Here is a 14171-nt window from a genome sequence, read left to right as displayed (position 1 = left end):
CCGAAAACGCAGGCTGTGCTCAGCAGGGTCTGTGTGGCCGGGCTGGGCGCTCTGTCGTGTCCGGTTCAGCCGCTCAGTGGCTCCAGAGTTTTCTGTTCTACAATCTGAGTGTTCTTTAATTTGGGGGAGCTGTTCTGGATGGCTCACTGACCATGCGGGGATGCTGTTCCCAAGGAGGAGAAGGAGAAGACGCCAGGTGTGGTCCAGGGCAGGGACCGTTCTCTCTTAGGCTGTGTTACAGGTACAGAGCTAGGGCTTCTCAACACATTTTGTCGCGACCGGGAGCTAACAGGACAAAGAGCTTTAGAAATGTGTCTAAAGTAGCTTAGAAGCCCAGTTCACAAAATTGTGTTTGGAAAAAAAAGTTATATAACTTCTTACCAAATTCAAATTATAAAGTTTCTTACTGATGAACTCCAAATAAATATATTGAAAGTGGGTTTTCTAGACTGTTGTGCATTTTCTGCCACCTTGTTTGTTTGGGTTTTTTTTTCCCATCAAATGTCAAGCTGCGGATAGTATACACCCCTTATTTTGGGAAAATACTCAGGTACAGTATTTTAGAAAAGTGGAGATATTTGTTGAAGGCCTTAGAATATAGTATTATTGTTGATTTCACAAACCACGCAGAGTCTAAGCAATTTTAATAACACACGTTGACCCAATCAATTCAAAGGGAATAATATTTGGAACCAGAAAGACTTTGGTTCAAATCTTAACCTCAATGCTTTTTAGCTGTGGGATCATGACCAAGAAATTTAGTCTTTACTGTCAGTTTCTGTAAAAACAAAGGAATAATAATTGTTCCTAATAAAAATCTAATAAGATAAGTGCAAAAGCTTCATAAACTAGTAAGTGTTTATGGAAACTAGGAAAAATTTTCATTATTCTATGGAGAGTAAAAAAAAAATGTATCTCTATGGTGGATTTAAGATAATCGTTGGCAGGAGAAAATACTATTTTCTGTGACAGTTCACACATTGAATGGGACTACTGTAGCTTCATTCTCAAAATAGAAAAACATCTGAAACTTGGAATTATGCTGAAGAGATTCCGATGAGTTCTTCAGTGCTATGGAGATCTCCTGGTTGGGCCATTCTATAACTGCACAGGGGCAGGGTTCACTTCATTCCCAGAGAGGCACAAAGAATTCTGTCCAGTGGAGAAGATGGCCCAAGCGTATGGTTTATTGCCCTGTACGAACGTGATATTTCTTTTTATCTAGCTTAGCAATATTAGCCTAATTTCTCTTTCTATCTATCTATCTATCTATCTATCTATCTATCTATCTATCTATCTATCATCTATGTATTTATCATTATCTATGTATCTATGTTATGTAAGTATGTATGTATGTATCTATCATCTATCTACCTATCTACCTACCTACCTACCTACCCACCCTCCTACCATCTGTCATCCATCATCTATCCATCAACTAACCTCTTAAAGTTCTTTGAACCAATTTAGAGCTCCATATTCCCCTGCTGAATAAAATGTTGACAACTCTTCGTTATATTTTTGCATGACAGCCATAATTTTGCCTTTATGAAATCAGATGTTCACAATATTGGCGGTGCTGAGAAAGCTGCATCGTCCGAGACGTTGGCCCCCTAGGCGACGAGGCAGGGCGCGTCTTTTCTTGGTTCCTGAAGTAAATCCTGGCCAAACAGAAACTGACCCCCACTAATCCCGTCTCTGTTCCCCCTTTCTCTATGGGATCACATGATGATTTACGTCTGTGGATCAGACCCCCTGTTCATGGTCGCAATGGCTGGAAGACAGGCTCTACGTTCTGATGGGTGAGCTATGAAGATGGAGTAACTCTTCTCTGCTGAGTAAGAGACAACGGACGTTCGAGTCACTTCTGCTTATCTGTCTGTGACCTCAAGCCCATGTTCGCCTCCTGGGCAGGTGAGCAGCTCTTTGGAATTGGACCAGTAGGTTTCTGTGCTTCTTCTATGCTTACTGTCGACCTCTGGCTGACCTTGGGGGATTGAAGCTCTGAGCCATCCCCCCACCACCCCACCCCTGTCTGTGTCTCGGATGGGCTTCTGACTACAGTTGTTATGAAATATTCTCCTAGCACCTGGAACTGTTAATAAGCTAAATTATCACATCACAAATTAAAGAAACTTGGTTCTGATTGGTTTAGAGAAATAAACACTTCTGTAAATGAAATATTCTCAATATTCAGAGAAAATAAAGAAACTGTTAATAAAAATTGAATACTTTAAATGTTCTAGACATTTAAGGAAGAATCCTCCCTACAGAAAGTACTTGCTAAGAAAGAGTTGCATTCAGGTTTAGACAATGAAGGAGACTCTTTGAACTCTTGCATCGTTTTAATAATTTGGATTAAAAAAAATAAAAGCTACACACATTTTCTCTGACCTATCAGTGTGCCAAGATTTTTATGTTACATTTTCTTTTCTTTTCTTTTTTTACAGAGACAGAGTCAGAGAGAGGGATAGACAGGGACAGACAGACAGGAACAGAGAGAGATGAGAAGCATCAACTATTAGTTTTTTGTTGCAACACCTTAGTTGTTCATTAATTGCTTTCTCATATGTGCCTTGACTGTGGGGCTATAGCGGACCAAGTAACCCCTCGCTCAAGCCAGCGACCTTGGGTCCAAGCTGGTGAGCTTTGCTCAAACCAGATGAGCCCACGCTCAAGCCGGCGACCTCGGGGTCTTGAACCTGGGTCCTCCGCACCCCAGTCCGACACTCTATCCACTGTGCCACCGCCTGGTCAGGCTATGTTATATTTTCTATAGCACAGCAGGACCAGCCAATGGCTGTCACCTCCTGAAGACCACACAAGCTCGTCTCTGAGTCCACCTCCCTGAGGTGACCGTCAGCTCCGATCGCCTCCAGAGCCCCCGACCCCCGCAGGGGAGGACACTTGTCTTAGCCTCCTCTCCTCTATGTCATCCCCCCCTTGACTGCTGAGTTGCCTGTTTTTCAGACTTCACTCCACTTTAATTTGTACGTTAGACCTTCTAAACTGTGAGCTAGTCCAGGGTCTGAGTCTTCTTAGTCGCCTTCTTGGTCATCCTCTATCTCCTGTTGCCAGTTACGGTTTCACACAGAGAGCTCGCCAAGGCTCTGCCACAGGCAGCAGCACGGACGGACCTTGATGACATCGCGCTGAAGGAGACAAGCCAGCCACACGAAGATGACTACAGTGCGATTCTTCTCACATGAGGGATCTACAGGCATCCACTTCACAGAGACAGAACGCAGACGGAGATTCCCAGGGACGGAGGGGGAAGGGGGCAGAGTTTCCATTCTGCAAGCGGGGAAAGCGCTGGAGTCTGGTCCTACGACAGTGTGAACATCCTCAACACCGCTGAACAGCCCACGCTCCAGGCCATGGAGGTGCTACGTGGATGCCACCTGCCCGCCGCCAACAAGCACTCCTGCAAAGCGGTGGGCAAAACGACGACCAGGAGCCACCCGGTGGCCTCGAGAAAGGGCAGCAAAGAGGAAGAATCAGCCCGTTCTGCTTCTGGAGTCGTGTTTGGACTTCTGGGAATGGAACATAGCACGCTCCCCCTCCCTCAGAAACTCACCCCTGAATGTGTCAGGCTGGCAGGACCCACTACTGGGCAAGCTCGCCCTCTGCGGGTTGACTTATGTTTTTTTTGTTTGTTTGTTTTTGTTTTTTGTTTTGTGTGTGTGTGTGTGTGTGTGTGTGTGTATTTTTCTGAAGCTGGAAACGGGGAGAGACAGTCAGACAGACTCCCGCATGCGCTGGACCGGGATCCACCCGGCACGCCCACCAGGGGCGACGCTCTGCCCACCAGGGGGCGATGCTCTGCCCCTCCAGGGCGTCGCTCTGCTGCGACCAGAGCCACTCTAGCGCCTGGGGCAGAGGCCAAGGAGCCATCCCCAGCGCCCAGGCCATCTTTGCTCCAATGGAACCTTGGCTGCGAGAGGGGAAGAGAGAGACAGAGAGGAAGGAGGGGGGGTAGAGAAGCAAATAGGCGCTTCTCCTATGTGCCCTGGCCAGGAATCGAACCCGGGTCCCCCACACGCCAGGCCGACGCTCTACCACTGAGCTAACCGGCCAGGGCTCTACGGGTTGACTTATATTGGAAGGGCATATTATGGCAAAAATGTCTTTGCTGGAGAAAAATTAAGTTCTTGGCAGAGCCATAATGTATCTTTAGTAATTTGATGTGATAGCGAATTGAAGTCGCTCCAGTAGGACTGCCAACATTTTGTCATTTCAGGGGAAGGTTTATACAAGAAGCTCTCCTTGAATCTGTCCGACACACCAGAAGATTCACCCTCTGGCTTCAAGTCATTAGCACACACGCTACACATTTTCAAGCACTTGAGATGTGGTTTTCGGATAAAATGAGAATTAAGTCTGAAGTTTATCATTCTATTTCATTAGTAGGCCTCCATGGCTGATTTGTATCTGGCAGGTGGTAACTAATTTATAATCCTAGAATAATTTTTGTCTGGTACTGCCTACGATGACTGGCAAAAAAAAAAACAAAAAAACCCCAAAAAACTGCTGATAGAAACATATCCTCTAATAATCATGATGTATCTATAACATGCATTCAGAGCTCGAGCCTTAAGAGCAATTTCATTTATTTTTTAATAGCCTTTATTTATTAGGAACACTTTCAGGTCCACAGTAAAATGGAGCATAAAGTTCCGGGGTCCCCAAGGACCCTCTTCACTGACACACACACACACAGCGTGCTCCATTACCGACACGGCACACCCGCGTAGCGAGATGGCACGCTGACCGACCCTTCATGATCGCTCAGTGCCCATAGTTTGCACCAGGGTTCGCGTCAGCGGGGTGTCCCCTACGGGTTCGGACTAATGGATACTGGCACGCCTCCACCGTTGCAGTCTCACACGGAACAGAACTTTTGTCCTAAAAGTCCTCTGTGCTCTGACTGGTCGTTCTTCCCTCCCCGCAGTCCCTGGAGACCACATTTTTCATTGTCTTCATGGTGGCGTTTTTTTCCAGAATGTCATTTAGTTGGACTCACATAGTATGCAGGCTTCTCAAATTGGCTTCTTTCACTCAGTAATATGCAGTGAAGTTTCCTCCATGGTTTTTAGTCATTTGATAGCTCTTTTGTTTCTAACACTGAATAATATTTCATTGTCTGAATGTACTACCGCTTATCTATACATCTACTGAAGGACATGGTGGCTGCTTCCAAATTCTGTTAATTATGACGAAAGCTGCAATGAACACGTGGGTGCAGATGATTACTTAGACATACATTTTCAACACATTTGAGCAAACACCAAGGAGCACAGTTGCTGGGTTGCACGGAAAGAGTATGCTTAACTTTGTAAGAGACTGTTAAACTATCTTCCAAAGTGGCCGCACCATTGTGCATTCCCACCAGCAGTGAAGAAAAGTCGTGTTGCTCCACATCCGTGTCAGCATTTGGTGGTGTCAGTGTTCTGGATTTTGGCCATTCTGATAGGTGTGTGTTGTGGTATCTCTCTGTTTTGGTTTGCATTTCCCTAATGACATATGTTATGGAGAATCTTTTCATATGGTTATTTGCTACCTGTACATGTTCTTTGGTGAGGTGTCTTAACATCTTTTCCCTATTTTTTAATTGGGTTGTTCATGTCATGGCTAACTTTTCCAAGTCCCTTTCATATTTTGGATACCAGTCCTTTATTAGATGTGTCTTCTGTAAATATTTTTTCCCAGTCTGCAGTTTATCTCCTCATGACCTTGACACTGTCTTTCAGAAAGAAATGTCCAGTTTAATAAAGTCTAGCTTATCATTTATTTACTTCATGGATGCCTGTGGTGTTGTATCTAAAAAGTTATCACCATCTTCAAGGTCATCTAAAGTTTTCTCCTATGTTATATTCTAGGAGTTTTATAGTTTTGTGTTTCACATTTAAATACATGCTCCGTCTTGAGCTCATGTTACAAAGTGTGAGGTCTGTGTCTTCATCCAGTTGTTCCCACACCATCTGTTGTCTCTTCTCCTTGGTCAGAGATCAGCTGACCATACTATGTGGGTCTATTTCTCGGGCTATTTTATTCCATTTATCTATTTGCCTATTCTTCCACTAAAACGACACTGGTTTGATTATTCTAGCTTTATAGCATGGCTTGAAATCGGGAGCCTCAAGTCTGACTTCCCTCTTCTCCTCCAATATTTCGTTGCCTACTCTGGGTCTTCTGCCTGTTCGTATAAACTTTAGAGTCCGTTTATCAATATCCACAAAATAACTAGCTGGGATTTTAACCGGGGTGGTTTAGAGCAAGTTGGGAGGTTGACGCCTTGAATATTGAGTCCTCCCCACAAACATGGAATGTCTCTCCATTAATTTTGTTCTTTGGTGTCTCTCATCAGTGTCATGTGTCTTTCCTCATCTGAGTCCCACACATATTTCTCTAGGATTCCCTCTAAGATTTTTCATTTATGGGGTGCTAATGTAAATGGTATTATGTTTTCCATTTCAAACCACTTGTTCATTGCTGGTAATAAAAGAAAGCAATTGACTTTTGTATACTAACTTTCTGTTCCAGCACTCTTGATATTCGTTCCAGGAGTTTTCTTCTTCTTTTTCTATTTTGTCAATTCTTTCAGATTTTCTACACAGACAATCATGCTGTCTGTGAACAAGGACAGTTCTGCGTCTTCTTCTCGACCCAGATGCCTTCTCACTTCTCCTCTCGCCTCACCGCATTAGCTGAGACTTCCGCACAACGTGGGAACGGAGTGTGGGAGGCCAGCTCTCTCTAGTCTTCTTCAGATTCGTCTAATTTTAATTACTTTCTTATTTTATGTTTTCGAGTCATAGTTCAATAATGTATTCCAGCATGTAATGCTTCATCAAAAGTAGTGTCATTCCTTTACTAAGAAGACATATTTCTGTTTTATTATAAAACGTTCTTCAACGTTAATAAAATGCTTTCGTAGTAAGCTAGGGCACTAAGACTTGAAAGGACTGCATAAAAGTAACAAAAGTTTTATTTTTAAATACTAAAAAAAGTATGAAAAAATAGTATACCACGTGACATAAATGTCGAGGTTTAAATATTGACTAAATTAACGATTCTTCAAAATGACCTATTGTCCGACTGTGTCTACTTCAACCAAAACATCTAGAGGAAATGAAGAAAAAACTCACTCGTTTCTTTTGCTATCTGTGCTTAGAAGAATATAGCCTAGTGCACACTTGCAACACAAGCTCTGAAGTGAGACAGTCCCCGAAAAGTCTCGCCTTGTCTGGGTCAGTTTCTCAAACGGTTTACAGGTGGCTCTTTCCCACCTATAATAGGGACACTGGCACTCTCCACCTGATGGGGCTCCCACAGGGTTCAGGAAGGCCTCTCCCGGAGCCGTGCTCAGAGCAGCGCTAGTTCGCAGCAGGCGCTCATGGATACTGACTATTACCATCCCCACTGGTTCCTGAGGCATGGGCGCTGCAGCATTTCCCTGATTGGAAAAGCTGGTCCTGCTGCGTCCACGCTGGCCTCCGACAGCTAATTCCTTGCAGCCCAGGTGAGCCTTCCCTGGGGCAGACCCTTTCCCTCCATCTCTCAGAACCCCTGCAGCGGCTCCTGGCTCCCAGGGCAAACCCGGAGCCCACACCTGGAGCACAGCCCGCCCCGCCGGCCCCTTTCTGGGTTCCTGGCCTCCACAGGCTCCGCTCCCGGGCCCCTGCTGTGCGGAAAACCTCCTGCGTTCTGAGCATGGTCCCGTCTGCCTCCGGGCTGCAGCCCCCCTGCTGAGCTCCCTGCATGGGGGGGGGGGCTCTCCTCAATGTCACTTCACCAGAGGGGCCTCCTCGCCACCTTACAGGAAAGAGCACCCGCCCAACACACTCTCTTCCTTCTGAGCTCCCTGCATGGGGGGGGCTCTCCTCAATGTCACTTCACCAGAGGGGCCTCCTCGCCACCTTACAGGAAAGAGCACCCGCCCAACACGCTCTCTTCCTTTTCTCCCACCAAGTTTGTCACCAGAGGACACACTTCTTAGTTATTTGTTTCTTTATCTTCTTCCTAAGTGGAATGGGATCCATTCAGGTAAACTTTTTTCTCTCTGTTTCTGTTTCCTGCTACACCCCAGCACCTAGAACTGTGCCAGGCACAGAGCAGGAATTCTCTCTCTGTTTCTGTACTTAACTGTGTGACAAATGATGGAGAATATTCCTATGTTTCTTCTAGGTCCAATAGCCTCACCTCATCTGACCTTTATGGGGTCATGAATGGCGCCTCGTTAAGAAAACTCGAACATAACTCGCGGCCTTAGGTCAGGCATGGCGCCCGGGAATCGCCTACGCGATGCCCTGATTCAGATGTTTATAAGATGATGTAATGGATACATTCACAATATTATAGACAATGCAGTCTCTTCGTGTTTGGGACTCCACGCTCCTCAAAGCCTGGCTCTAGAACCACGCTTTCAGCCGGACCTGGGAGCTTGTCAGAAATGCGGGTCCCACCCCCCCACCCCCCCCCACTGCCGGGCCTGGCCCTCCCTCAGGTGACTGCTGTGCTCTGAAGCTTGGAAACCCCTGCTCTGAGGAATACTTCAGTGGCTCATCTCAGTTCTCCAACTTCCTCTTCTAAACCCTAGCACACCACACCCTACCTACAGCCTACGTAAAACCGTGCACTGAGGGCTTGACTCTACTGTCCATCCCGGCATGAACTCTCATACTGGCCAGTATGGTCTTTTTCATCGGTCAACTCCCAAAAGTCACCTTCTGAGGTTTGGAAGCTCTGACTTGTTCCAGCTACTTTGCTGGAGCCCAGTGTTTAGGAGTTCGAGTCCCTCCATCTTCAGTGGTCACCTGCGTTCTCCCCCGTTTAATTAGAACGTGCTGGAAACACACAGAATGGGGACTTCTTTCTCTCATGTTTCTCTAAGGCAGAGGTTTTCAAACACTTTGTAACCGGGGATTTGTTTCCCAAATGAAACGCGCTGTTGGTGCAGAACAGGTAAAGCCGGCCCATAGAGGACTGCTCTGGCTCCCACTGATGGACTCAGGCTGTTCCTGTCTCTCCCTGACCCGCCCCTCCTCCCACCCGGTGTGGACACAGGGTGGGGTCCACAGTTGTAGGTCAGAGAAGCTGCACGGTGGGCAGGGTCTCTCAGAGTGTGGTCGGCACCAGGATTTCTGGGCTTCGGCGCTGGGCCACCCCAACCAGAGGTCCTGGTCCTGGAATACACACGGACAGGCACCGCGTCAGTCTCACCCGCGGGTGTGGGGTCTGCTCTAGAGCTCTATCCGGAGTGTCGTTCTTCTCAAAGGAATAATAATCACACAAGGAGGGTGCCTGCCCACAGTCATCCCCAATTATCCCGCTCAAGGTTCTCTAGCCATTCAGACAGACACCCCGAGGGTCAAGACATTTTAAAAGGTGAAGTCTCATTTTCTCTGAATAATTTTAACTAGAGCATTTGTACTAACAGTTAAACACACAGAAATTCTGATAAATGGATTACTACATTTACAATGTTAAGTAACTTAGTAAACGTTTATCAATCACCACTTTTCTAGGATTTGTTAGGGAAAACCACAGTAGTTTGGACGAATGTCCCACCCTCGACGATACAGCTCCAACAGCAGGAAGAAAAGCACAGAACAGACAGCAGGACGAGGTCTGAGCTGTCTAGAAAAGGTCCTTTCCATTCTGGAGTAAGGGGTGGCTCTCCCCATTTCTCTACATCATCGGGAACACAATCAACCAAAATGTGTTTTAATTAAATAAGAAATAGTAGAGAAGAAAGACAAGAGCTGACAGGGATATGTCTGTGCCTCAAGCATCTGTTTTGACCTTAGCACAAAAGTAGCTCATGCTCCCACCACCCCTGGCTCCTTGAAAATAAATACAATCGTTATGGTCATAAGGGCTCCGTCCCTTACGCCCTTTCTCGATGTGAAAACCTTTATGTTGTTCTACTTATTCAATGCATCGTCTCGCATTTTATATCCAAAGGTCTCCTCCTGGGGAGGTCTCCCCCCAGTGACAGAACTGCACACAGACACAAAGACCCCTTCTCGTTGGGGACGTCACCACACAAACGCTTACCTGGGCTTCCGGCTGGCGAGGCCCCGCTCTCTCCGTCCTCGTTCAGAATGACAGCCAGGCCCACCGAGTCGGTCGGGAGGACGGAGCTGCTGAAGTCCACGCGAGTGAGGCTCTCCGGCTCCCGGGCGGGGCGTCCTGCCGCGCTCCGTGGGCTGTCCCCGCCGGGGGTGGTCATTCCTGGGCCTTCTCGCCCGGGTCTCAGCACGACGTGGACGATGCTCTGCTGGTCCAGGTCACAGCTCTGCGTGGGAACAAGGACAGGCACACTGAGAACCGCTAGCATTGACGCGCCCCGGGATGCTGAACATGCCCTCGGTTCTCGAGTGTGTAAGAGATTCTCAGATCTGCTTCCACGCGATGTCTGTGTGCAGTCACGGTGTGCACAGGAGAGTGGCGTGTGTGATGGGCCGAGTCAGGCGTGCCCACCCTGCCCAGGGGCCACAGCGCTCGCCCGGTGCCTGCTGCACACGCAACACGGAACCGGGCCAGACACTGAGAAACAGGGATAAAGGAAACATAGCCACACAGAACTAAAGTAACATTCAAAGGGATGTGAAATCTCATATAGACAAAATTACGTAGCATGCACAGGAAAGAGTAATGTTCATTTAAAACTGATTTGCTCAGAAGTGATTATGTTCTCATAATTATCAGCTTTGAGGACTGGCATTCATCCCTATTTTAAAAAGTAAAGAGAGTTGCTTATTACCAAACACAGGGCATTTTCTCCAGAAGTTAAGATACATGTGTTTATGATAGAACCTACATACAGCCTTACATCACAGCAAACACACTGTCACCCCAAGGGGACCCGGGAGTCATGGTCTGCTTCTTCCGGCTTCACAGGGGAACATGGGACCCGCTTACAAAAATGTTCTGCATCTATACATGGATATGTACCAACAGGAGGCTTGAAAACTCAGTGGAATGAAAGTTAGACATCAAGATTATGTGCTAATACAAAAATTAGACTACATGGAATCCCAGGTTCATAATATCTACTGGACAGAAACTGTCACTCCTCTGCCCCCGCCTCCCACAGAGCGAGGACCTCACGCAGGCTCAGAAAATGCCCAATCTCAATGTCTTCAAACCACCTGTTGCCGTTCGCTCTCATTTCACAATGAATTCCGCCTCCCGCCTCCTGCAACCCCAGCCAGCGCGTCCTGCCTGCATGATCAGACTTTCTAGACGGGTGTCCGTCACTCACAGGCACTGCTGTGGTCTGAGTCCTTCACTCTGGAAGGTCACTGTGATGGCTCTGGTCCTAAGTACCAATCCCACCAGCCGGGAAGTTTCCTGGGGCCGGAGACATGGGACAAAGGCTGACAGCTCCACCTTCCGTCAGGAATGTCTGAAGGAAACACACAGACGAGGCGGGTCTTGGGTTCTGGGTAGACCACGTGGATATCCTCTGTCCTGCGTGGTGGGGTGCAGGCTTCTGACCCACCCCTGGAAGGGGCCACACCTCACATGCTCGGCTGGGGCAGCGTGCCGCCCGGGTGGCGCAGACGTCTCTTCCGGACTCATGGGAGCTCGGGTCGGCACCGCCCCCTCCTCCTTCTACCCTTTGCCACCACTGGGCTCCGGCGTGGACACAGGTGAGCACAGGAACTTCCTGAGGAGAGTCTCCGTGCCCTGGTGTGGTCGGCACAGTTCTGAGAGGACCCGCAACACCCTTGTTTAACCCCTTCCTGCGAGTGCGGGAAGAGACCTACGATGTGATGGCAGGTCACCCCCCATTAGATGACGTCGTATTGCACATGAACTTTAAGGATTGATCATCTAATCTGGGTAGGCCTGACGCAATCAGTGAGCCCTTTAAGGATATGGGTTCTTCCTGGTGAAAACCAGGTGAAGCATGAGACCCACTCAGCAGGAAACGGGTCCCCACGCTGGCCGTGAACGTGGAAGGGGCCATGTGCCTCAGGTCTAGAAATGCAGGCAGCCTGTAGGGGCTGAGAGTGGCCCCTGGATGACAGTGTGGGGGAAACAGCTGTGTTAGGCTTGCTCACTGGCGTCCCGGCTGCAAGCACATTGCACGATTAGTGCATGAGCACGTGGCAGAAAGCCACGTGTGTGTCTATGAAAAACTATGGCCGCTTTCCCTCGGTGGGGGCGATTCGCCCAGATCGCTCTCCTGCCCCTGGGAGGTGCAGTTCCCCGATTCCCTGAGCCACCACCGTGAGGGGCGGTGTACCTGACCCTTCACCCTCCACTGCGCAAAGCGGTTTTCCTTTGCTTATTTGCTCGCCCGTCTCTGCCAGCCTCCGATAAACGGGTGTGGCCTGAGTCTTTCCAGCTCCGCGGTTCCTCTCGTCTGCCCAAGTCCAATGTGAACCTGCCTGGCCTCGACCACCAGCATTACAGACAGCAAGAGATCTGGGTCCCTAACCCTACAACTGCAAGGAAGCCAGTTCTGCCAGCACCACGTGAGCTTGGAGAAGGACCCCGAGCTCCAGAGGAGACCCAGCCCTGGATGACCCTGAGACTTCAGCCGGGGAGGACTTCGGCGGGGGAGGACTTCGGCGGGGAGGACTTCGGCGGGGGAGGACTTCGGCGGGGAGGACTTCGGCGGGGGAGGATTTCGGCGGGGGAGGACTTCGGCGGGGAGGACTTCTGCGGGGAGGACTTCAGCCGGGGAGGTCCTGGCCAGAGAACACGCCTGCGCTGTGCCGAGACTGCCGAGCCCGGCCAACCATGGGACCGTGAATAGGTGTGTCCGCCCTGAGGTTCTGGTCATTGTCGTGCAACAAGAGAAAACCAGTGTCACTGGCCACCCCCTCTAAGCCTCTGTCACTGCCACCTAACATTCCTCACCCGTCAGCTCAGTATGAACTGACTTGGGGTGCTCTGCCAACCTCTTTAAACATAATCATAATGTGAAGGCCTCTGTCCCCACACCACACACACACACTCTCTCTCTCTCTCTCTTCCTAGAGAAATGAGATGTCAGGTGGCTTTTAGAAAGATGAGCGAATTGTCAAAATATCATGACACCAGTTATACATAGTTTGAGAAGTAATTCAGTTCTACTCGTTCTGCTACAATTTTAAAAAATGCAACATTTTAATGAAAGCAGTTAGTAACGCAGGAAATCGAGTGTTTCTGGGGCACCCCCACGTTCACACTGCTGTCCACATGGGTCCAGCATGCGGGCCACCCTCCGCCACGTTGAAGCAGATGGCCAACCCGAATGTCCTCCAAGGACACCCCTTTCCATCAACCTCCTGGCCGGCTCGCGGGGGTGTGGGCACGTCTCCCAGCTCCTGAGAGACAGAGGCTGACAACCCCGGCCTTCCGTCCAGAGTGTCCCCAGGGAACTTACACAGGAGGTGTCTTGGGCTGTAGGGACGCAGAGACCCTCCCGGCAGGGGGCAGCAGCTAGCGGGTTACATTCAGCCCCAGAAAAGGAGAGGTGTCTTCCTTACTGCTCGCCAGCAGGGCCTGTGCCAGCAGGCAGCCGCCTGGCACGGGGCGGAGCTGCTCCGTCTCGGGGGCCTATCTGCCCTCGCCCCCTCAGCTGGCTCACAAGCCCTGCAGCCGTCCCCTCATGGGACAGCCTCTCCTCCGTCAGACCGGCTGCAGAAACCAGCTTTTCCCCCTGCCTCCTGTCCTCACAGCCCCAGGACCGCCCCTCCGCAGCCTCGGTCATCCTGGGCCCCTCTGTCTGCCCCTGCCTGCTCCACCGTGTCCGTCCAAGCCCCCTATCCCCCAGGTGCTGCCCCGTCTCCACCAAGAACTCTCAGTATCCCCGCGTTTCCCAAGCGCTTCAGCAGAACCACCACCCTGGGCTCCGCCTCCCACTGTCACCTCTAGCTGGAGGCCAAGAGCGACGGATGCCAGCCCAGATACACGCGTCCACCTTCAGCTCCTTTCCAGCCCACGGTCACCTCCCGTTTCAGGCCCCCGCCCTGCATGGGCACTGGGATCGCTCCAGCACCGCCAGCCGCCCCTTCCGTCCGGGCACCGTGTTCGGCAGTCCGTGCGGGTGCTGCACACCTTCCCAAACGCCTCGCTGTCTATCGCCTGCCAAGGAGACCTCACAGCTCACCGTCCTCTTCAGGTGCGTCAGGCTGCCCTCTCTTCCAGAGCACCTGTGTACACCTGTG

General features: G+C 49.6%; 1 protein-coding gene across 1 annotated transcript in view; it reads right to left on the bottom strand.

Moving 5' to 3' along the window:
* Positions 1-10272, bottom strand: part of LOC136398569 (E3 ubiquitin-protein ligase parkin-like) — a 719582-nt gene extending 709310 nt beyond the window's left edge. Inside the window, exon 1 of the mRNA XM_066372747.1 lies at positions 10060-10272. Coding sequence (XP_066228844.1) covers positions 10060-10234 — 175 coding nt within the window. The 5' untranslated portion in view covers positions 10235-10272. The remainder of the gene's footprint in view (positions 1-10059) is intronic.
* Between the last annotated feature and the right edge of the window lie 3899 nt (positions 10273-14171).

The sequence above is a fragment of the Saccopteryx leptura genome, chromosome 3, assembly GCF_036850995.1.
Source record: "Saccopteryx leptura isolate mSacLep1 chromosome 3, mSacLep1_pri_phased_curated, whole genome shotgun sequence".
Taxonomy (NCBI): Eukaryota; Metazoa; Chordata; class Mammalia; order Chiroptera; family Emballonuridae; genus Saccopteryx; species Saccopteryx leptura.
This window is presented reverse-complemented; position numbering and strand designations above follow the sequence as displayed.